The sequence below is a fragment of the Odontesthes bonariensis genome, chromosome 15 (assembly GCF_027942865.1).
Source record: "Odontesthes bonariensis isolate fOdoBon6 chromosome 15, fOdoBon6.hap1, whole genome shotgun sequence".
NCBI classification, from domain to species: Eukaryota; Metazoa; Chordata; class Actinopteri; order Atheriniformes; family Atherinopsidae; genus Odontesthes; species Odontesthes bonariensis.
This window is the reverse complement of record NC_134520.1, coordinates 27,011,317-27,033,840: the sequence shown is the minus strand read 5'-3', so window position 1 is coordinate 27,033,840 and position 22,524 is coordinate 27,011,317. Positions and strand designations below refer to the sequence as shown.

General features: G+C 42.6%; 1 protein-coding gene across 1 annotated transcript; it reads right to left on the bottom strand.

The window, feature by feature from the left end:
• Positions 1 to 362: 362 nt before the first annotated feature.
• LOC142400682 (leptin receptor-like) lies at positions 363 to 21,319 on the bottom strand. The gene is made up of 18 exons (XM_075485785.1): positions 21,253 to 21,319; positions 19,188 to 20,036; positions 18,090 to 18,891; positions 16,800 to 16,948; positions 15,539 to 15,680; positions 10,097 to 10,257; positions 9,864 to 9,969; positions 9,408 to 9,507; positions 8,216 to 8,430; positions 7,741 to 7,889; positions 6,977 to 7,130; positions 6,693 to 6,775; positions 5,983 to 6,196; positions 4,481 to 4,684; positions 4,287 to 4,370; positions 4,089 to 4,182; positions 3,646 to 3,721; positions 363 to 2,836 (listed from the first exon to the last, which is right to left on the bottom strand). The coding sequence occupies exons 2-18, from the start codon at positions 19,482 to 19,484 to the stop codon at positions 2,012 to 2,014; spliced, it is 3,855 nt and encodes a 1,284-aa protein (XP_075341900.1). The 5' UTR covers positions 19,485 to 20,036; positions 21,253 to 21,319; the 3' UTR covers positions 363 to 2,011.
• Positions 21,320 to 22,524: the final 1,205 nt, after the last annotated feature.

Genomic DNA, 22,524 nt, shown 5'->3' with positions numbered 1-22,524 from the left:
TTTTTTGTGCTTGCTTTTTCTCTTATATTCGCTTCCTTTTTTTCTATGATTTTTTAATAATGATCATCCTCACTAAATAAAATACAAATTATTATTATTAAGCAGTAATACTATATAAGTGTTGAAAGGTTGAAAAAAAATACAAAAATCACAACTAAACAGAATTGGGTCACTGTCCAAAAAGTTATTTGTGGAGCTTGGTCTTAATGCATTTTAAACTTGTGATAAAAAAAAAAAACTAAAAACTTTTTGGTTAAATGTCACATAACCAGTAACAATCCACGAATATTAATAAAGAAACAACACATGCTCACAATAAATACTTTATTATCACAATGGAAAAAAATAGACACAAGATATCTTTATAGAACAATTTCTTTTAATCATGTGATGTATATTTACAATAGTTTTCATCATTAAAATAAACAAGACTTGTCTTTTATCTACAGGAAACAGCATCTCTCATTTACAAGGACCAGACAAAAATAGATATCCCATTTTACACATACACAACTGTCATGATTATGCTTGGCTGTGGTGTTTGTTTGGTTTCTGGGTCTTAGGTGGGGTTGAGCAGGTTTTCCAGGAAGCCTAGGGAGGAGTCTGGTTCAGCTCCTGCACCTGCTTTCCATCTACGCTCATCAACATGCCTTCATAAGGATCTGCAGGAGCAACCACTCTTGGCTGGATTGTTCTAACTGCGACAGTGGCTGACTTCTGCCCCTTTTTTCCACAAGTAAAAACCTCAATGTACATAAGTCGTTCCCTTGTGCTCCTAGTGTCTGCTGCTCTGTTCAGTGCATTGTGGATTTCCATGCTAAAGGATTTAGCTCTCCATCGGGGATTCCGAGACACTTACCTGCTCGCCCCACCGTTGACTCAGTACCTTCTTCACCACAGCCAGCACCCTCCCCTCTGTTCTGGAAAGCCTCTTTAATCCAGTAAGGAAAAACACAAATTGCACAAATGACCCTGTCTCCGGCTCACGCTAACGATCTCCCTCTCCTCTCAGAGTTACCTGTTCACCTGGATCCACTCATGGGCTCATCGCTGCACCAACCTTTTAATAAACCTCGCCTTTACTCAAATCTCCCTGAACCCAATCTGCTCATAAGTCCGATTTGTGAGTCAACCCGGCTTTCATGGTGACAACAACAAAGTTACAAATACATTACAGCACAAAATACAAAAAGGTTTCCTTGAGTAAGTGGGTGCATGAGTCCACGCAGACATTCACGCACAAGCTGCCCATGAATGCAGTGAATTAAGTGTCTTTAAATGAAAGGCATTAAAGAGACATCCAAGTTTGATCTCCATCTCAGAGTCAAACATGCTTTGAAGAAGTCCAAATTATTGGCTTTATCCATCACTTTCTGTGCATAACTCTATTCTCTTTGAAGCGCTTTCATCTTTTACTTAAACGCAACAGAAATAATTCAGTTGGAGGACAAAAAAAGACTTTTCAAGCCTCGTAGTTGGAGCAAATGATCTATAGTGGAGACGGAGTTCTTTCAATCCAAACATCTACATGTAAGGGGACCAATTATTAAATTGGCCGATTATTTTAACCGGAGGATATCTGATACTACCACATGTCAACCTTCTCTGTGTCAGGGTGCCAGGTAGCTCAGCTATATATAAGCTGGAGGCTGTAGGTTGTCAAAGTTTGAACTGAGACTGAGGCAGTTTGCTGAATGTCATCCGCTGTTCTTTTTCTGCCCAAATTCCTGATAAACTTTCAAGTAAAGGCTACCAGTGCCCTTTTGATTGTTCTTGAATACCAAGATGCTCCTTGTACCACCTCTTTGCTGATTTGCATGAGTTATGATTTTTCTCAGAAAATGTAACTGTAACACTAATTACACAAAACAGCAGTTTGGCACAGTGGAATGAGGGATTTAAAGACCAGTAAAGAAAGAAGATCCACTTTGTTAAATACGTAAACATGATGTAGTTCACAATGTAGAGTGTTCAATGATGCAGGTTTATGTCAGAGATGGGGTTTGCTGTTTTACGTTTGAGCTGTGAGTATCCCTGTGGGTGGAGCAGTTCTGTACTGAGGCAGGTACAGCGGGGATAAGCCACAAGTTGAATCCAACAGCAGCTCGCTGGACAGCTCACTTAAGCCCTCTGGGCTGACAAGAAGATGTGACTCCACAGAACAGTCCTCTCTGTTCAAAACAGCATTTTTAAGAAGCTCACTTTTTGCACAATGATCACTCTGCTCCTCTTCCTCTCCCTCCTCATTTTCTGCTGGATATTCCATTGCTGGGTAATACAAATCTTTCTCTTGCTTCACATCTCCTTTAACTTCTTCCTCTGATGTTTCAGAAATGTCCTCCGCAGAGTTGTAGGAGCAGGAGCGCCTTGACTTGTCTATCTCCACACTATAACAACTGTCTGGCCCCCTCACTCCACTGGAGAAAGATACAGAAATGTCCAAGTTGTTGGCAGACAAATTTCCTTCATCATTGGAGTAACCACCACTATCATCCTTGTAATGGAGATGAATGGGCTGTTGGTCCTGCTTTGGATCAGAGAGAAGCACTTTGGAATATGTGACTGAAGACTGGGTAGAAGTGTCAGTGCCACTTTGATGCAGGTCCACTATGGGATCAACTGGTTGTATTTCATTTATATTCGGGGTTGAGGTAATTAATGCATCCAGATTAATGGCTATGGAGGGAGTTTTACTGAGGAGTCTTCCACTTTCCATCAGGTCCTCCGTCTGAGTTTTATCAACGATGATGATTTTGGAAATCTTCTCAGAGGGCAGCAGCAGTGGCAAAGCTTGCAGACCTTTCAAAGGTTGGAAAGAGTGCTCAAAGGTGTCCACCTGGAAAGACAACAACTGCATTTCAGTAACGACAGTACATCAGAATTACTGACACTTATATTTGGCATTTATGGCTGGAGTTCTGGAACAAGCTGAACCAGCATGCCACAGACTGTCCCTGATGTTACAAAGATTTTGGTAAAGCCTAGTATATTACTGTCTCTAACTTTTATTTAATATTAACAAGAGAAATGAATCGCATGTTTTCTGTAACTATGTGGAAATAACTACCTCATACAGTGCTGTTGTGATGTAAATGTGCTTCAATAAACTTGATTATGCTGTGTCTTCAAAGTAGGTGATAAAAAAAAAACATTGAAAAACAACATGTAATAAAATGCTTAACCTACTGTATCTACAACAGTGCTCCATGATAAAAACAAGTCTGTTATAAAACAGAACATTGGTCAAAGGCATGTGTTGGTGCATAGAAGAAAACAGCTTAAAAATTTGAGAAGTGTGTTTATTGTTTCATGTTTCCTGGTAAAATGTTATGAGGTTGGTCGGCTTAGCTTGGGGTAAAGACTGAACAATCTAATTAAATCAATTTATTTAAATCCAATAATATATATATTTTTTTTAAATCTGGGTTTTTTTGTAGGATAAAGCTTTTGGAAAAAGACAAAATATGTCAAGAGCTGCGGCAACAAGCTGCCGTTAATGTGGCACCATAATGAATTAGTGACCTTTTAGAGTAGCTGAAGGCAGATTAATTGACCAGGATCAGATTCAGTCGGGCTATCTACACATTCTATAGATTTCCATCTCATCCAATAGCAAGCATTGAGTTTCATATTAAGATGTTTTACCTTTTTGAAGTTAAGACCTTCAGCCCATGAGCATTTCTTTGGATTGGGAACATTCTTCAACACTAACTTTTTCATTCTGGAAATTAAACATAGCACACATTCAGGATGAACACTCAATCGAAGCACTCTTCTCTCCTTCCTTTCTGTTGCATGATTCCTCCCCCTCCTATCGACTAGTATCAATTCTAATTACACCCTCATGAGCTGTTAAATGTCACAGTTCTAATTTTTCATGATCAGTGTCACTGTGTCCCGAATTATACTGCAACCTAGTGATTAACCCCATTTATCATTTCTTACAGGTGTTTGCATGCGAGGCTAATTGTTTTCAAATTGGATCCCTTCAATTTACACCAGAAACAAAGGTATACATGGATCAAAACCTGCAAAAATCTGCATGTTAAAACACAAGCAGTCATTTTTCAGACATAATAGGCTCTTACTTTTTTTGCATGATAACCAGGCTGAAAAATAGGACCCCACAAAGTATAAAGATGAACAATGGTATAATGTAGGCTTCAGGGTCTCGTCTGGTTGCTGTAACGAGGAGAGAGTACACATTAGACATCTAATGATACAATGAAAGTGCTGGCGTTTAGTGTTGCGTGTGATATTAATGGAAATCTGAACAGAAAGCACACCTGAAGTGGACATCGGCTCTCCTTCCCCATCAGCAAACACGGGATACAAGTAGAAGACAAAATCCTCATAGCCATAAAAATCTCCTGAAATTATCATCAAAATGTCTCAAGGTCATTTTGGCTGATACCACTTACTATAAACAGTGAAAAGGGAAAAGAAAATAATCACAAAGACAGCGCAGAAAATGTTTTACCTTGTAAATAGACAGGGCGATCAGTGTAGGGCAGTCTGACCCACTTTTGTTCACTCAGGCCAGGGTCCTCAGGGCCCTGCTGCCTTTGTGAGGACCACTGGACCACCATGAACAGAGGGATAGAGCTGCTGTCCAACAAGCTCCATGACAGAGACACACAGGTGCTGTTTATAGCCAACACATGGAACCAATGCATACAGGGTCCTGCAGTGCAGAAAAGAAACAATACTGTCGGGTAAATCTCATGGTTCCAGTTGGCGCACACATGACAAGTTAAGGGGAAACCGATCTGGTGATATTTTATTACATACAATTTATCCAGGCTTCTTCTCCATTTGCTTTCAGCCTGTCAGCATCTAAAACTAAACAACTGATAAACATATAACTTTGTATATAACGTATTTTATTCATTGATACCTACAGATAAATCTGCATGTGCAGGGCTGGAAATTTCAAATCAACATCTATAGCACCTTTTAAGTGTCTGAATTGTACATCTTTTGTGGGGTCAAATGAAACTACAAGATCTTTAAGGCAGTAAGGATATTGGCAGTTTAGGGCTTTGATTCAGATACGAACACTAGGGTATCCTAAAATATATTCTAAATTAGAGATTAATTCAATCTTGCTACTAAAATGGAATTACAATAGTTCAGACTTGATGTGATGAGGACATGGACCAGTTTTTTAGCATCACTTTGGGATTGGACACTTCTGATTTCGGTAATTTTCTGCAAATCAAAGTGGCTGATGGAGAGACTTGTTCAATATGTAAATCAAAAACAAATTTTGGACAAAAAAAAGAAACTCCCAAGGTTTAGAACAACGGCACTCAACGCCAAAATAATACTATTTAGATAACAGCATAGCTAAATATTAAAAAAAGATTTCAGCCAACATTAATAACCCAGTTTCATCCAAATTCATGACTGATTGTGTCAAAGGCCGCACTGAGATAAAAAAAAAAAAGAACCAGCAAAGTCCTCTGTTGGAAGCAATAAAGAAGTAATTTGTCATTTTAGCTACTGTAATTTCAGTGCAATGTGCTCCAATTCCAGACTGAAACTCTTCATACAAACTATTTTTCTGCAAGGATAGATATCAACATGTAATCTGCTACATGATCATGATTGAGAGTGGGCTTTTTTATATCAATGGTTTAACATAGCCAATTATCAAAGATAGATTTATCTGACCAAGTACAGACAAAAAAAAATTATCTCAAACATACACTTCAGTGGCCATTTTTCCCACATATTATTCTGCAATGTGTTGTAAAGCAAGGAAGAATAAAAGTTTGTGGCCAATTAACAAAAACAAGTCAAGTACACGTTTGTTTCCCAAAAAGCAAATATTCATATTTGAGCATAATTCTGACGCCGCAACATAGAACCTACAGCTCCAGACCACAGTGGTGAGGGCAGATTTCCATGTATTTCATACAAAAACATGTCAACCTTCCTTTGTGATTGATCAAACCTTCTGTACGATTCCTCACTCACGTTTAGGTTGTTTCTCCAGCGTCATGTTTATGTTGTTAATGGAGCTGCCAATGCTATTGAAGGCCTCCACGGTCACAGTCTGGAAGTCCTGATCCCACTCAAAGCTGTAGGAGGACACCAGATCGGTCTTTATCTTCATCACAGATCCATTCAAGGCCTGGCGCAGGATTATAAATCCATCCACACAGTAGGAGTCACCAGATACTCCGAAATCCTAGGAAAAAAAGCATTGCTATCTTCAAAGCTCACCAACTTTAGACGGCTGGGCAATGCCATTTTGAGCTGAATATAAACAAAAATTTAAAGCACAACATGGAGGGATAAGATATATCAAGTTCGGCTACACAGATACTAGTTAATCAGTTCATTTTCTATTCAAATTTAAGAAAAGTCAACCTGAGTCCTGGTTTGGTGTAAAGAATGACCAGCAACAAGTAAACAGCTGCAATGTGACAACAGGGAAACTGAATGAAGAAAAGTAAAGCTGTTTGTAATCATAACTGGCAAGCTTACTAATCAGATTGCAACTACTCTGCGGTTGCCATTCAAATGAAATGAATAGTGATTGCTGTTAACTTAATCTGGATCAAATGACAAAGATTTTTGCAATTACCAATAATTTCCTCCAAAATACATGTGAAAATAGAGACCAGGCTGAAAAATCCAAGCACCGTCTTTAATAATATGCCATAAAATGTTTCTTTGTGTACCTCAAATAGCAGAATGACATTAGACTTTCTTCTGTCTGGGTCATCTTGACGGATTCTCCAGAAATCAGGACCACGTTCAGGAGCTGAGGAGACCAATCATTGAACATTAAATAGATTTTTGCCCTCCGTTTATACCCTTAAGATAAGATTATGGTATTTATGTGTACCTTTTTCCGCTAGAGCAGATATGTAAAGTTGTGATGTGACTTTTTACATTCAAATGAAACTGCATCTGTCAAAGTGAATGCTTTTTGAAGTTTAGATTGGGAATGAAATGTCCTTACCTTTGCTGTTAAGAGGTGTGGACTTTACAAATTTACTCCAATCACTCCAGTAGCCTTTCCCACTGATGTGCTTGCAGCGTACTTGAACCATGTACTCCTGGCATATGTCTGGTATCACAACTTCTCCCCAAGGATCCCGCACTGAACTCTGGACCTGCAGATACAACGTTTTTAGAGATCATTTTGAAAAATGACAAATATCACAAATAGAAGTAAGATTGGCATGGGGACAATACATCTTTAGCACTTTTAAATAGATGACTGGTATGATTTGGATCAAAGCCAAAATGTTTTGCGATATTCCATTGCCCACTATGCACATTTTATGAAATTTTGCTGGTTAGTTTGTGTAAGCTTGCAGACAAGCAACAGCATTCTTATGCCTCTACTTCGGCAGGGAGACAAAAAAAAAGTATAATCTGAAGTCTATTGTAATTAAAGCTATCTGAAGCTCAGTCATTATGTTTGTTCCTTTTGTTCAGCTTCAACAGGAACATTGAAAATGGAATTGAGCAATTCTTGATCCCTATAGTGTAATTACATACCTAAAAAAAAAAGAAAAACATTTTGGAAAGATCAGTTTGAGTCGTGTTCAAATGAGCAACAATAAATGAGCGTTCCGTTTTGCAATTACAAAATATTTCATTTCAAATCTATACTGGGTGGAGAATAATTCATTCTGGAGAGCGGCAAGCAGTCCATACTGCCACATGGCCAAAATTTCAGTAAAAGCCTTTGATGGTTAATCATTGTGACAAACTCACCTTCCACTCATCTCTCTCATTGGATGACAAGCAGTACCGAAACTCACACTGGACGCCCTGGACCGGCAGAGGTGGATGCTTCCAAGTTACCGTCATGACTCCACTGCTCTTGCTCAGCGCCCTAACGTTCGTAGGTGTGTGAGGTTTCACTGTATTGGGGTGCAAGGAAAAGCATAGGGTTTCAGGTTTGAGTATCTACAATATGTAGGACAGTATCACAGTTGCTGTAGAACATCCAATGAACATGTTTGGAGCTAATATAAAAGAAAATATTTCTCAATTCAGTCATAAAGTCAAATGACTTGTCTCTTTTACTGCAAATACTTAACGTGGAAAATTGATCTTAACTAACAGAAGGAGATCGATATTTCTCAAATAGCCAAAATTTTTAAATGCACCCAAGGGACCCAGTGCATATGAACTAATAATGACTTCTGCAATACTTCTAAAGATGTGCTCCCCACATCACGCTCACCATGATCTAAAGGTGACAGGAAGAGAGGTTTGGATGTGATGAGACCCAATGCAGATGGCATCTCCAACCACAGTTTGTAGCAGGCTAGATTCAGAGGCTGGATGGTGCAGGTTTTCTGAGTGGATCTGACCTCCATGCAAGGAGGTCCCATCACCCCAACATTCTCACCAGCTCTCTCCCTTTCCTTCATTTCCTTGCATGGCATGACAGCCCACCTGCCAAGAATAAATAACAAAAAACAAGACAAGTCATGTTATTCTTGGTCTTATGTCTTCTCCCCACCAGTGGGATTAAAACCGCTGTAGATGAGACATAGCATCAGATGCCCACAAGCAAAAATTAAAAGATAGTTCTCATTTATTTCAACTTAAGTCTCACTTTAGCACCAAAATGTTAGTGTGCTTCTTCAGGAGTGATTCTAGGATGACTGCTTAGCAACAGAAACTCCTTACTTCTTTGCTTCTTAAATTTGTAACACAATTGTTAACCAGCTGGAGTGACAAAGCTGGAACTGTTATGTGTGTGCAAGTGCATCACAGTAAAATGTGGTCCTGGACAGATGAATTGTAGGAAAATAGACTAAACAGACTATCACAAAGCACCTCTTTAGTACGCTGTCCATCTGTCTTTGTTGGTGGGCAGATTTTGCCAAAACAATAGCATCAAAATGGTGAAAGCTACAGTAAGACACGATAAATTGTCTCTTTTTAGCTGCCATTAGCCTAAAAAATAACAAACCCAAAGACATATGAAGCGTATAACACATTTCCATTTACTACTAAGTGGAGACTTTCAGGCACAGTCTAAATAACAGCAACAAACCCTTTCGTTTACCGATTTAGAATAATTTATCAAGGGTTAAGGGTTAAAACATTTCCTCTTATGTCCAGACAGCAGAATGTAGGTCAAATTCATATATTCTTTCTTGTTGTTTTTCTTGAGGTCAGACACGCTGATAACAGTGACATAAAGTTAAGTGCTAAATGAAAATGTCCTGGTATCACCTCAGGAAGCACAGGATTGCACAGGATTTGTAGTATTTCCAGGATGTGTCCGGTGCTCCGTGTTCAGGCATTTCCATGTTTTCAGCACATTAAGTCCTTAATGTTTGCAAAGGGTTTCATAAACAATACTGCATGCCTACACATAAAAAAACACTTCACTACAGAGAAAGTTGAAAATGCTGCTTTACTTGGATTGAAATTTGAGTTTAATCCTCTCTTTGTTGCTCCACTTGCAAACCATAGCATCGATGTCCCCACTGGTTGTGCACTTTATATCAATGAAAGCCCCTGAAAAACAGAGCGAAAAGTAGTTACAATTAGCAGTGATGAAACAAACTTCACCAAAGGTTGCCTCGGATGATTTTGGCTCCCATTGTTGAGTTGTGACATGTTCCCACCTTATTTCCTTTTTTTGTTTGCTTGCAGAGAGAATTGGCTTCCAGCCACTGAAAATAAACTATGCATTCCTTTCTTCTAAATGTGTTTTATGCCTTGTATTTCGTGTTGTACAGCACTTTGTTTCAGCCACGGCTGTGTTAAAAGGCTTTATAGATAAAGTTAAGTTGAGTTGAGTAAATTGTAGCTGTATTAGTCATTAACTGAATGCTATTCAGTTTTGATTTTATTTGTGCAACAAAACTCACCTTCCACATAGATCTTGCTGTAAGGATAAGGAAAGGTCAACTCCGGTGCGCATGTCAGCAGGTCGTATATTCCAGTCTCTGGAGCACGCACTGTAATCTTGCTGACCTGTTATAGGTAAAATAGTAAATAATATATATATATTTACAAGAGCTGCTTTTTAAAAAAAATAATTAAATCAAAGGAAAGTCATTGAGCTTACTGGTTATCAGAAAAACACATTATTTTTTCTTACCCATTGGTTGACTGGGTAGTACTGACTGTGATTAAGTGGCTGGTGGAGGTTGAGCGTCCACATGGCCATGCTGGCGTTGCTGCTGTGGTCGTTGAACACACAATACACTGTTACATATTCCCCTGGTAGTGCCACAGCTGTTTCAGGGATGTAGCTCACAGCTGCACACAGAAAATAAATATACAAATGTTTCTTTCTGTAAGGACCAGCATATCTCCTCCTCATTTTGGTTTCCAGCAATCAAGACATGTTTTGAAAAGAAGCTGGATAAATGTCAGAAGAAATATAAGAGATGTAAAGTAAGACCTGACTCATTATATTTCACCTAGTTTCCATTTAGATTTTCACCAAAAAAAAAAAACTAGAAACCTCAATGGAATAAAAAAAAGTGTTTTCTTTGTCAGATGGTGTGGAATATCATGCAGTCAACTATCATCTGAAGAGAGCTCACTGTTCTGCTAATACTGGCAGAACAGAAACATGTGCGAGTACTTCTGTGTAAAGGGTGCGGTGTGTTATTCTTGTTTTGTTGTACTACACCAAAACTTTTCTGACAGCTAGAACTTCACACCCCCAAAGTCCATCCATCCATCCATCCATTATCTTCCGCTGGTCCAGGGATCGGGTCGCGGGGGCAGCAGCTTGAGCAGAGAGACCCAGACGTCCCTGTCCCCGGCCACTTCCTCCAGCTCCTCTGGGGGGACCCCGAGGCGTTCCCAGGCCAGCCGAGAGACATAGTCTCTCCAACGTGTCCTGGGTCTTCCCCGGGGTCTCCTCCCAGTGGGACGGGCCCGGAACACCTCACCGGGGAGGCGTCCAGGAGGCATTCTCACAAGATGCCCGAGCCACCTCATCTGACTCCTCTCGATGCGGAGGAGCAGCGGTTCTACTCCGAGCCCCTCCCGGATGACCGAGCTTCTCACCCTGTCTCTAAGGGAGAGCCCAGCCACCCTGCGGAGGAAACTCATTTCGGCCGCTTGTATTCGCGATCTCGTTCTTTCGGTCACTACCCACAGCTCGTGACCATAGGTGAGGGTAGGAACATAGATCGACCGGTAAATCGAGAGCTTCGCCTTCTGGCTCAGCTCCTTCTTCACCACGACGGGCCGGTGCAGAGCCCGCATCACTGCAGACGCCGCACCGATCCGTCTGTCAATCTCCTGCTCCATTCGTCCCTCACTCGTGAACAAGACCCCGAGATACTTGAACTCCTCCACTTGGGGAAGGATCTCATTCCCGACCCGGAGAGAGCATTCCACCCTTTTCCGGCCGAAGACCATGGTCTCAGATTTGGAGGTGCTGATGGTCATCCCAGCCGCTTCACACTCGGCTGCGAACCGCTCCAGTGAGAGCTGAAGGTCACGGCCCGACGACGCCAACAGAACCAAATCGTCCGCAAAAAGCAGAGACCCGATTCTGAGGTCGCCAAACCGGACCCCCTCAACGCCCTGGCTGCGCCTAGAAATTTTGTCCATAAAAATTATGAACAGAATCGGTGACAAAGGGCAGCCCTGACGGAGTCCAACCCTCACAGGAAACATGTCCGACTTACTGCCGGCAATGCGGACCAAACTCTGACACCGGTCATACAGAGACCGAACAGCCCATATCAAGGAGTCCGGCACTCCATACTCCCGGAGCACCCCCCACAAGAGTCCCCGAGGGACACGGTCGAACGCCTTCTCCAAGTCCACAAAACACATGTAGACCGGTCGGGCGAACTCCCATGCTCCCTCCAGGATCCTGTGGAGGGTATAGAGCTGGTCCACTGTTCCACAGCCAGGACGAAAACCACACTGCACCTCCTGAATCCGAGATTCGACTATCCGGCGGATCCTCCTCTCCAGTACCCCCGAAAAGACCTTACCAGGGAGGCTGAGGAGTGTGATCCCCCTATAGTTGGAACACACCCTCCGGTCCCCCTTTTTAAAGAGGGGGACCACCACCCCGATCTGCCAGTCCAGAGGCACTGCCCCCGATGTCCACGCGATGCTGCAGAGGCGTGTCAACCAAGACAGCCCCACAACATCCAGAGCCTTGAGGAACTCAGGACGGACCTCATCCACTCCCGGGGCCTTGCCACCGAGGAGTTTTTTGACCACCTCGGCAACCTCAGCCCCAGAAATGGGAGGTCCCACGTCCGAGCTCCCCAACTCTGCTTCCTCATCGGAAGGCGTGTCGGTAGGATTGAGGAGGCCCTCGAAGTATTCCCCCCACCGACTCACGACGTCCCTAGTTGAAGTCAGCAGAGCCCCGCCCTCACCATACACGGTGTTGACGGTGCACCGCTTCCCCCCCCTGAGCCGCCGAATGGTGGACCAGAATCTCCTCGAGGCCGTCCGGAAATCGTTCTCCATGGCCTCCCCGAACTCCTCCCAAGCCCGAGTTTTTGCCTCAGCAACCGCCGAGGCTGCGTTCCGCTTGGCCTGCCGGTACCCATCAGCTGCTTCCAGAGTCCCACTGGCCAAAAAGGCCCGATAGGACTCCTTCTTCAGCTTGACGGCCTCCCTCACCACTGGGGTCCACCAGCGGGTTCGGGGATTGCCGCCACGACAGGCACCGACCACCTTGCGGCCACAGCTCCGGTCGGCCGCCTCAACAATGGAGGCACGGAACATGGCCCATTCGGGCTCAATGTCCCCCACCTCCCCCGGGACATGGTTGAAGCTCTGCCGGAGGTGGGAGTTGAAACTCCTCCTTACAGGGGATTCCGCCAGCCGTTCCCAGCAGACCCTCACAATACGTTTGGGCCTGCCAGGTCTGACCGGCTTCCTCCCCCACCAGCGGAGCCAACTCACCACCAGGTGGTGATCAGTTGACAGCTCCGCCCCTCTCTTCACCCGAGTGTCCAGGACATACGGCCGCAAGTCCGACGATACGACTACAAAGTCGATCATCGAGCTGCGGCCTAGGGTGTCCTGGTGCCAAGTGCACATATGGACACCCTTATGCCTGAACATGGTGTTCGTTATGGACAATCCGTGACGAGCACAGAAGTCCAACAACAAAACACCACTCTGATTCAGATCGGGGGGGCCGTTCCTCCCAATCACGCCCCTCCAGGTCTCACTGTCATTGCCCACGTGAGCATTGAAGTCCCCCAGCAGGACGAGGGAGTCTCCCGGAGGAGCACTCTCTAGTGCCTCCTCCAGGGACTCCAAAAAGGGTGGGTACTCCGAACTGCCGTTCGGTGCATAAGCACAAACAACAGTCAGGACCCGTCCCCCCACCCTAAGGCGGAGGGAGGCTACCCTCTCGTCTACCGGGGTAAACCCCAATGTACAGGCGCACAGCCGGGGGGCAATAAGTATGCCCACACCTGCTCTACGCCTCTCACCGCGGGCAACTCCAGAGTGAAAGAGAGTCCAACCCCTCTCGAGGAGGCTGGTTCCGGAGCCCAAGCCATGCGTCGAGGTGAGTCCGACTATATCTAGCCGGAACCGCTCAGCCTCGCGCACCAGCTCAGGCTCCTTCCCCAGCAGAGAGGTGACGTTCCACGTCCCAAGAGCCAGCTTCAGTAGCCGAGGATCAGACCGCCAAGGTCCCTGCCTTCGGCTGCCGCCCAGCTCACACTGCACCCGACCCCCATGGCCCCTCCCACGGGTGGTGAGCCCATAGGAAGGGGGACCCGTGTTGTTTCTTCGGGCTGTGCCCGACCGAGCCCCACGGGCACAGACCCGGCCACCAGGCGCTCGCCGGCGGGCCCCACCCCTGGGCCTGGCTCCAGGGGGAGGCCCCGGTAACCCGCGTCCGGGCAAGGGAACACGGCGTCCAAAAGTATCACTCATCCCCAAAGTCCTTAATCTATTTTTTTTTTCTGTTTTTGGAGAATTTCCAACTGGCACTTTAAAGAAGTTGTGAAACTCATTTGAGTTAAGACAACTCTCAGCTGCTGAGCATTGCAAATGTTCAGTTAAAGGTACAGAGATGTTTAGATCCAGGGGTCCAGTATCTTTCATAGATACACAGTAGGCCCAAAGCTTTAGTCTCACCAAAATGTTTCACACATGGGATAAGGTTCTTATGCTGGAATACTATATCGTCCTTTCTCCACACATAGCACTTTGCTGTAATATCTCACTTCTTACTTTTTATGAGGCCCTCAGAAATAACCTTTATTTATGCCAGGATATATTTCTATAATCGTGTTATGAAGTTCAGGTTTTGATTGATCTTTTTTCTTCAAATATAACAGGGAACCCACTCCCATCTGGTTGTTATCCTATTGTTTTAACATACATTACAATAATTCCACCAATAAATTAACTATAAATCCACGAGTTTCACATCAAGTGTTTAAAGACTTTAAAGGAACTATAAATTAAAACTCAGAAACAATAAAGAAATGCAAAGATTGCAAATGGAAAATTAGAGTTCCACTGCAGCCACCTAGGGCCTGAGCTGCTAACGAGGTTCCACGTTTCCAGGGTATCTTCCACATATCTGGCATAACAACCCTAACTAACAAATAGATTTCTTACTCATTCAATATATAATAGCATAAAATAAAAGCTCATCAATATCACTGCCACATCGTGACAGCACAGGTAGATCTGATGAGTTACAATTGTGTAGCCTATTTTATCAAATGAATGTACTGCATGTGCACTCTTGAAGTATGCAAAGAAGTTTCTGTTTTAGGCCAACAGCGTAATCTTTCTTTGAAGAGTTGGAAAGAGATTCTCTCCAGATTCTCTGATTCTTTTGATGATATTATGTACTGTCAATGATGGATTATTAAATGTCTTTGCAATTTTACTTTGAGGAACATTACTCTGAAATATCTCCATACTTTGTAGACAAAAGTTATTTGGATGATAGCAGCCCCTGCCTATCTTCACTTATAAGAGATTCTGCAATCATTTCTTTTTAGTACCAGCTTTATTGCTGCTGTCTCAACACTTTAAGATGTGTTGCTGCCATTAAATTCAAAATGAGCTAATATGTTTCATGTAATAGTAGAATATCTCAGTTTCATCATTTGATACGTTTTCTTTGGCTTCTTGTGAAGAAAAGATCAGATTATAAAATTTACAATCGCTGAATTATGTTTTTATTTACAGCTTACAGTGTCTCTTTAAAACAAAACAGTTAGAGTGTCATTTCACTCCCATATTTTAGAGCCATACAATGCTCTCTGAAACAGAGCAACTCGTGAAAGTAGCCCTCTTTTGTAAGTCAGAGTTGGATGTCAGTGGTTTTCTGATCAATTTAATGAACCAGTAGAGTTCTTCCAAGTGGAGCCTTAAACCCCTTGTTAAAGAGTGTGGATCTCCAGACATTTATAAACAATGACTCAAAAACAGGGCAGAATTACACTGAGTGACTTCATTCATAACACAGAAAACAAAAATTTGAAGCTCCCCAATGTTTATCAGGGAAAAAGCCTACATTTCTTTGAATTATCTGTCTCCATGTAAAGAAGGAAATTGCTCCTCTTACTGTTCAGTAGGATGTTGTGTGGCTTGCTCCACTCGCTCCACATAGGAGGCTCGGCCAGGCCAGAGCAGCGAACTTGGATGGTGTAGTTTAGGTTGGGCTTCAGATCCAGAGACAGCTTGGGCTTTCCAAAAGTAGACACCACCTGGAGTAAGAGAAGTTCAGTTCAGTTGACTTTATTAGTCCCCGTAGGTAGATCTGTTCTGCAGAAAATAGGAGAAGGCATCTCCCGCACCTTATTAACAGACATTAATTTGACAGAGGACAGGTCAAGACAATACAAAGACAGACATGGCAAGTACTCACAATGCTCACTGAACAGGATAAAAGTAGATATTGCCCACAAGGCAAGGAACAATAAATAAAGGTTGAAACCAGGCTCAGGGTTTCTATAAAAAGAATTCATTAATAAATAAATTGTAAAATAGATCTCCGCAGTAAAGTGCGTACAGCGACTCCAAGCCCAGCTGTGTTTCCCCAATCAACCGACCTGACCATTTAATAATCTGGTTGAGTGAACGCCTTTCTTTTAGGGACAAGTTTCCGAACCATGATGCAAGTGAAAAGGTTCAAATAGATTCGATAAAAGCATGATAAAACAGTGTCATCATGGTCCTATCAATGTGGAAATGGGACAACTTCCTCAGGCTGCGGCTACACGAAAACGTTTTTCACTGTAAACGATACTTTTTCTTATCGTTTCGCTGTCGCGGCCACACGGAGCCGGCGTTCCCACTACCCCAAAACGATAGTTTTTGAGAACGGGTTCCATAATGGGAAAGTTTGAAAACGGCCTCGTTTCGTTTCCATTGTTACAGCTAAAACATTTTTGCGTCAGTCAAACGTTGACTTCGTGAGCCAATTTTAACACTTCTCTATTGTCTCACAGCGTGGCGTGACACAGTGGCGTGTGTACTGCATCGTTTCATCGTTTTCATCCGTTTTCGTCTGGACCTGAGTCTTTACAGCAGCGCGTTGCCGTGTGGTCGCAAGAATTTTCGTACCCGTTTTCAAAAAAAACCTTGTTTCGTTTTCGTGTAGCCGCAGCCTCAGACAGAACAGCCGCTGGTGTCCCTTCCTGCTCACAGCTTTGCAGTTCTCTTTAAAGTTTAGGCTCGAGTCAATGATTGTCCCCAGATTTTTATAGGACTGCAGTTGTTCAATGACTTGTCCCTTGGTCCTTACAGGTTCAAGGGAAAAGGGAAATTACCACAAACAGACACACATATACAACTCCCTTGGTTTGCAACAGGTGAGTATCTACCTGCCAGGTTGAATGAGTAGTATTGGAGGAGTATCGGACCTCATATCTCAGTGGGCCAGACAGAAAGTCTGATGGTTTGTCCCAGGAGACAATGAGTTCTCCCTCATGGGTTTGATGGTTTGAAAGGTTGACTGGAGGACTTGGTTTCACTATAAAACAAAAGAAAATCACAGTGTCTTAAACTCAAAACCTTAAAATCAAAGTGCTATAAATCTGACAGAGTACTCAAAATTGTCATCATCTAATTTGTATGGCTACAATACAATGATCATAAAATGAAATGAATATCATATTTTTCACAAAAGTATAACAAGGTAGTGATACAAAAGCTCTGAATAATTCCTGCTCGGTCTCATTCAAAGACTAAAGGGGAATTATAGACATTAAGTAACTCTAGTTTTTCACAATTTATCTCAGTTACAAATATGATACGCACGAGTATAGCCAACAGTGTTTTCTACTCCACAGAATCATACAGATTTTTGGATTTTGACTCGACAGCACTCTCATTCAATTTTCATGTTCAGCACCTCGTCTAAAAATGACCAGCACTGAACATTTCTGATTGGGTGAGTATTCCCAACATTTCATTTTGCTCCTTTGTTTCAGTCAGATCAGGTGTTAAAGCGACACTGGTTTGTAAAATATGTTAATCTTAATCTATACAGCAAAAATAGTTGTTACTGTTTGTAAATGCAACATTCAAACTCAACACTTTACGACACCTTCAGTCAGCTGAGACGACAGAGTGCACCTCTTAGCTGGAGTGGTTGAGCGGGCTCAGGAATGAATAGGGAAAGATAGGTCTGACTGTGACATGAAAGCAATTTAGTTCAATTCAATTCAGTTTAATTTCATTAGTGCCAAATCACAGCAAATGTTATCTCAAGGCATTTCAAAGATACAGTTCAATTCGAGCCTATTATATTCAATTCATTGGCATACAATCATAATTCAATGAAATCAAATTAATTCAAATTCAAACTTTAATACAGAATAAAACTTGGGAAATTTATGGTTAATTGATGGCTATATGTGAGAAGCCTTTTTTATTTTTTTTTACAGACAAAAAAAATAAGAGCGTTGTTTCAAACACAAAACCATCTCAATTAAAAGGATAAAAGATGTAGTGGTAACACGGCGTTAAACCTCCACAGACCCAAACGAGGAGAACAGCAGTGAGGAGAATGTTAAATCTAGGCAACATGCCATTAATATCCAAATTGCTTGTTGATCCAGTTTTGATATCAAATCCAGCTAAGAGGTGTAATCATGTAGAGAGTGACTTACCAGGAATAAACCTGTTCAAATGGCAGTGAAATGACTCCAGCGATGTTGATCCTCTGGCACAGCGGTAGCTGGTGAGCTTGATGCCACTCTTGTTCCTGCTGCCTACTTCAGTGTACAACGGAATCCCTGGAACATCCTGGATGCATTTTATGTGCCGTTTTTGCACACGCCAGATGTGATCCATCCTCACTTCATCCAGCAGAGGAACACCCATCAGGTCTCTCCCTTTTGGACCCCTTAGCTCCTCCAGCAGCCGTTCTAGTTGCACAAGAGTTGATTCCTCTCCCCGAGTCCTCCTACGGCAGAAAGTACTCAACTCTTTTTTTGTTATATGGCTGTCCACCATGGATCTGGTTATACCAGGTCTCTGTTCTTGCTGGAGCTGCTTTGTTTTTGATCTCCGGAGGAGGTCGAGGTCCCCTGCATCCCACTCAAAGATGCACGAGGACAGGGCCCTCATGAAAGCAGGATACAGGGGATGAGCATCTGTCGTACATCCCACAGCCAGCCGCCGCATGAAATGCCAAATGTCAAGTCGTATGTGGAGATCTGGCCACTCCCCTAACCTGGCCTGCAGCTTGCTCAGCCCCTCAGTTATACAGCAGCCACAGTCCACATAAAGCACCTTGGGAGGTGCAACCGCAGCCTGGCGGTACCGCTCCATCAGGCCAGCAGCCATCCTGTCCAGTCCTGGACCCTCCTGCACAGTCAGGACACTATTTAAGATTTGGCCCAGCTCGTTGCCCACAGAAGACACCCACAGGGCCGTTCCTTTGCTGTGTCCTGCCAGCTTCTTTGTGATCTACAATTAAAAATGTGATGTTAAATCTCACAGTTTGTCTTGTCATTAGAAACCACTGTATGCTATAGATTTCATTGCATTTTTTATGCACTTTATACAATAAACATTTCACAAATAATTAGAATGAAACAAGTTTAGTTGTTTGTGAAATTAGAAAAAATGAGTGTGATCTACCAAACCTTTTTAAATTAGTGTATTTAATACTCTCACATTACAAAGTAGTTTTTCTAGGAGCATATGATAATAATAATGATGATGATAATTATAATTGTTATTATCATTACATTATTACTCACCTTTTTGGTGGAGTCCAACTTTAAGATGGTGCCCAAGGTGGATGTGAGGCTGGCCTTGATGTGGTCTATGCGTGACAGGATGTCTCTGCCATACACAGACAGCAGCCAGCGAGCAGTGGGGACGTCAGCGGGCTCTGGGGGCTCCTGGCACACAACTGGGAACAGGCTGGGCCGATTAACAAAGTTAGAGCACTCTTCAAAATAGTGCCCCAACCTATCCAGCCATTCCTCCCCGTGGTTTTCTTTCAGCTGTTTTAACAGCCGTGCAGAGCTGTTGCCCTGAGTCCGATCCCGCATCAGGCGAATGACACGTGTGTCACAGGCATACCTGGAATTCACATTAATAAAGTATACGTCCCCATTATGCCATACCACATTCAGAACCAACACATATTTACAGTTTACCACCTAACACTGTGGGACAGGCCAAATTAAAAAGAAAGCTAAAATTTACAGATGATACAAATCCACCAGGACAGCGGCAGCTTCTCCCTGCTCCACCCAAAAGGCCTCAGGTTCATGTTGTCCCCACTACTTTACAGACACAGAGTTTTTGGACGTTCTCTGCCACTCCTCCTCTGGCCCCTCCTCTGGCCCCTCCTCTGGCTCCTGCTCTGGCTCCTGCTCTGGCTCCTGTTTTGGTTCCTCCTCTGGCTCCTGCTCTGGCTCCTGCTCTGGCTCCTGTTTTGGTTCCTCCTCTGGCTGCTGCTCTGGCTCCTGTTTTGGTCCCTCCTTTGGCCCCTGCTCCGGCTCCCATAGCAGGCTCCACTCACCCTAATAGAGCACCCCGGAAACTGACCCGCAAAGTTTTGCACAACACGTGCAAAAAATGCGGGCAGTTCAGAATTGCTGCAACAGGACACAGCCAATATAGAGGGCAAATTTACTGTCCCTCTAGTGAAACTCTAACTAAAGAGCAGTGGCTGGAAGAAATTAAAAAGAAGCCACAAGTGTGTACTCATTTATACTTTTTTAGCATTTACAAACTTTTTTTTATTGTATAGTTACTGCTGTTTCAGACCTCTCAATCTTTTAATTTATTTCACAGAGGGTTATTTATTTTATTTAGTGATGATACTACATGTTTTTTGTTGTTGTAATTGTGTACAAAGTCCAACTGTTTAAAATTTGTAAATTTGTAAAGTAAATGCTAAGATTGTTCACAGTTTTTAGTTTTTTTAGGTTAAAAAATTGTTTAATTCACTCTTTTTGTTGTTGACAAATAAATATTTGGTTCTTTAAAAACAGATAAGGTCTGTGATCTTTTACTGTGAATAAATATGAGCTGCTATTGATTCTGAAATATTAGTAATAATTTTATGCATAAACTAGGAACAATTTATCACTCACTTCACTCAGAAAGTGCTTTAGAAAATAAACATACTTTATATACATTATACATACTTTAAAACAATACTATAGTTTGAGCCGTTTCATTAAAACATAATATGCGACTGGTGGGATCGAACTCGCAACTCTGGGATCAGCCGCTTTCTTCTTCGTCTTTCTTTCTTTCCCCCTCCCTTCTTCGCCCTTCTCTCCTTTCTCCCCTCCTTAACAGACTATTGTTCCCCAGCTTATCTTGAAGCGAAAATGTTCATGACTAACTACTGAATTCTTCACAAAGTTGCAGTTTCTTTGCCAAATACATAAGAAAATGATAACGCGATTGACAGTATGGGATGAGGCTATGGACGTGAGTTTCAGTAAGATGTAAACCGCGGGAATAAAGGACCATAACATTAGCGCGATAGCAGTAATAACTTAGTAACTGAGGCAAAGTTATGTGTTACCGAAATGTGGCTGTCTACATCGACATGAATTAAATGCACAAGTGGTTTTCACAGTAGCTGTTATATTGCATCCGAGTTACTGTTGTTATGACAGTAGCTGCTAATTTTCTAACTAGCTACAGGTTAGCATAAGGCTAGAATAACTTCAAACTTAATTCATTTCTTAAGCGGTGTCAGGAGTTTTTGAGAGCATGGTATATATATTAATACTATTATGACTTCATTTTTTGAAGTAATTGTTACCAAAGGTCAGAGAAAAAAATGACATTTACCTCACACAACACGGAGAAATCTGTTGCTTTCCAGTCCTTCCTTCTGACCTTAATCTCCCATCATTTCCTCCGTTTTTTGTCACGGAGGAAACGGTGTAGTTGTTTCCCCTGACCCGGTCTTACACTACAGCAAGGTTTTTATTATTTTTTTTTCAACCTTTGAACACTTAGTATTACTGCTTAATAATAATAATTTGTATTTTATTTAGTGAGGATGATCATTATTAAAAAATCATAGAAAAAAAGGAAGCGAATATAAGAGAAAAAGCAAGCACAAAAAAACACTGAATATTGTTGTTCTCACTTGTAGTGATATTCTGTCACCTTATGGCTGCAACAAGTAAATGCGATCTAAAGGTATCAGGCAACAACTTGTACTGTGGGGGGGCTGGAGCCTATCCCGGCTGTCCATAGGCAGGGAACAGATCGCCAGTCCATCACAGGGCTACACGAGACAAACGGACACGGAGACGCGCTCACATTCACTGAAATAAATTAAGTTTGAAGTTAGTCAAGCCTTATGCTAACCTGTAGCTAGTTAGAAAATTAGCAGCTAGTGTCATAACAACAGTAACTCGGATGCAATATAACACCTACTGTGAAAACGACTTGTGCATTTAATTCATGTCGATGTAGACAGCCACATTTCGGTAACACATAACTTTGCCTCAGTTACTAAGTTATTACTGCTATCGCGCTGATGTTATGGTCTGTTGCGTACTTCACTGTGGCTGCACGGCTGCATGGTGTGCTGATCAGAGCATGTGAACGGAGCGGAGCTGCAAAATATAGTTGGAGCATGGAGCCAGTTTTGATGAAATGCCTCCAGTTCCGCTCCGATACTGCTCACACCACGAGTCTCGGGCATGCAGAAATCCACCCAGAATTGAGCTGTGCCCATCACAGGACTATGGTGGGAAAGCGCCCACAATGGCCTTAACCATGGCCTGAACAGGCTAACGTTATGGTTCCTTAGCTAGCTAAGTTTAGCTCGCCAAAGCTAAGTCGTAGCAGTAATTAAAAGATATTAAGAAAGATACTTGGATGACAAAGTATGTTTTCTTGTTATTTGTTAATAAATAAGAACAAGAAAAAGGCTAAAAAAGACGTGAGCATTTTCCAGTGAATAAAATGAAAATTGTGATCAGAGCTGCTGCTGGTTGACTGTTAGCTCTTCCGGCAGCAGCTAACACCTGTCAAGCACCGCCTGTCCCTCACAAGATAGACATCTGAGTTTGCACTGACTTATGGTGGACCTACATGGATGTATTT